This window comes from Entamoeba invadens, assembly GCF_000330505.1.
Source record: "Entamoeba invadens IP1 unplaced genomic scaffold scaff_1105074725689, whole genome shotgun sequence".
Classification (NCBI taxonomy): domain Eukaryota; phylum Evosea; order Mastigamoebida; family Endamoebidae; genus Entamoeba; species Entamoeba invadens.
Genome location: NW_004440380.1, coordinates 137,647 through 139,732, shown reverse-complemented (window position 1 = coordinate 139,732; position 2,086 = coordinate 137,647). Strand labels below are relative to the sequence as shown.

The 2,086-nt window shown below is 29.6% G+C and overlaps 1 protein-coding gene across 1 annotated transcript; it reads left to right on the top strand.

Moving 5' to 3' along the window:
* Positions 1–1,683: 1,683 nt before the first annotated feature.
* On the top strand, positions 1,684–2,086 carry EIN_301310 (hypothetical protein; the record flags this gene model as incomplete). The annotated part of the gene is made up of 1 exon (XM_004256685.1): positions 1,684–2,086. A coding segment is annotated over one exon (403 nt), but the record flags the coding sequence as incomplete, so codon positions are not given.

Below are 2,086 nucleotides of genomic sequence, written 5' to 3'. Positions count from 1 at the left end.
AGAGCAACACTTCACCTTGTCTTGCGATTGAGAGGTGGGTTTTAAGCATTTCGTCTTTATATATTAGTTGTGCTTGTAATTCATTTTACTTGCCAATTTTTTGTTTATTTATATTATATTGTTATGTGTTGGAATAAGTTTTTCGAAAGAAAAACGTTTACAATAAAAACAAAAAATGCATTTGCCGGGACTCGAACCCGGATCTCCACCTTGGAAGGGTGGAATTCTGCCCTTAGACCACAAATGCTACTTATTATATAATTAATTTATTCTTGACATAAATTGTGTGTTTAAGTAATAAAAATCGCAGAACGAATATGAAAATGTTGTTGGTTTTGAAGTTATTCCAATTGTTTTTTTAGTAGTTATATTAAAAATGTTTGTTCAGTAAAGCAAGAGTGGCCGAGTGGTCCAAGGCGCTCGTTTCAGGTACGAGTCTTTTCGAAGGCGTGGGTTCGAACCTCATATCTTGCATTTTGTTGTTTGGTGTTCGTTAATATTCGTTATATTTTTCAAATATGAAAGTGCACTTGTGACGCGTGAATTAAAAAAACTTAAAAGAGTAAAAAAATGTGATCCATGTTATTATTAACAGGTTAGATTTTTTCCTTGTATTTTTTTAAAAGGGAGAAGTAATAAAAGGCAAATTTTAGTCTGGTTAAAAAAATAAAGGGGAAAACCTGTTAAAGTTATAAGGCGGTTTTAAAAAAAATAAAAATAATAATCAGAAAACAATTCAATAGTTTTTGTTCAACTTTATTTAACCTTACGATTCTTTTTTTTCTTTTATAAAACATTTTTTTGGAAAAAAATGTTTTGTCGATAAAAACGCCAATACCGTTAATGTTTTAATTAAAACATTTTTAAAAATTGAAGAAAAAAAGGAAAACCTATAAATTATTGTTTGCGTGATTGGTTTGTTTACTGTTCGCATTTCAAAAGAGTCGCCACAAGGTAAGTTTTTTTGTATATCATATCAAGTTCAAAAAAATAAAATTTGTGTTTTATTTAAAACAGTAACAGTATCGTAAGGTAAATTAGTTTTATCACAAGATGTTTATTTCTGTTGTATTTATCAAGTTAGTCACACCAAATGTATTTTTATTGTGGTTTTAATATTATATTTTATCTGGAAATTAACCCCAAAACTACAAATCTGATTTTGAATTGAGTTTTATTTTTTGAATAATAATTTATAAAAATAGATTTTCAAAAATCGTTTTTTAAATGCATGTTTTTAATTTATTGTTGAATTTGGATGAGCTTTTGTTAATTTGTTATTATTGCCCACATTATTTTGTCATATATTATTTTTGCCAACATTATTTTATTCTATCGTCCATTTGACAACCAAATACAATTATTCTGAAACGTGTTGTTCATTTTTGAAACAATTGTTGGTAATTTCTTCATCCTAATTGACTCCAGAAACAGTTGATATATATAAAAACTTGCAGTTAGTTTTAGAAGTGCACGTCGTCGACTGAAGAGTGAAAGTATTATAACCTCGAGACAACTTATCGAAGATGTTAGAAATTGTGTTTTTTTGCAAATGCAACAGATACATATGAAAAGGATGGGATAACATTCGTTGCAATTTTTATACGTGTGTGCTTGAAATTTGATTTTTATGAGTGTCCCCTAATATTGTCAGAGTATTATGGAGAAAGTGATGGTGAATCAATGTGTGAATGGATTTTTAACGCACTTGCTTTTGATACCAACAAAGAAGTGTTGTTCCCATTGCGCAAATTTATTGGAAACACACAAGATGGTGCATCAGCAAATATGGGGTGTGATAACGGCATGATTAAACACATGAAAATGAAACTAGTTCCGATAAAAAATCCAGAAGGAAATATAATTAAAAGAAAGTTTTATGGAATACACGGCCCCGCTCATAGATGCAACTTGTTTGCCCAAGATGTAGGTATGGAAGCACCGTTCGATATAGTGACAACATTTATTAAATGGTTGTGTAACTCAACGAAGCTAAAAGAATACTACACATTTTGTAATTCCAACAACATAAAAAAATATAAATTGTCCACTTACTCTGCAACGAGATGGAACTATATTGCAAATC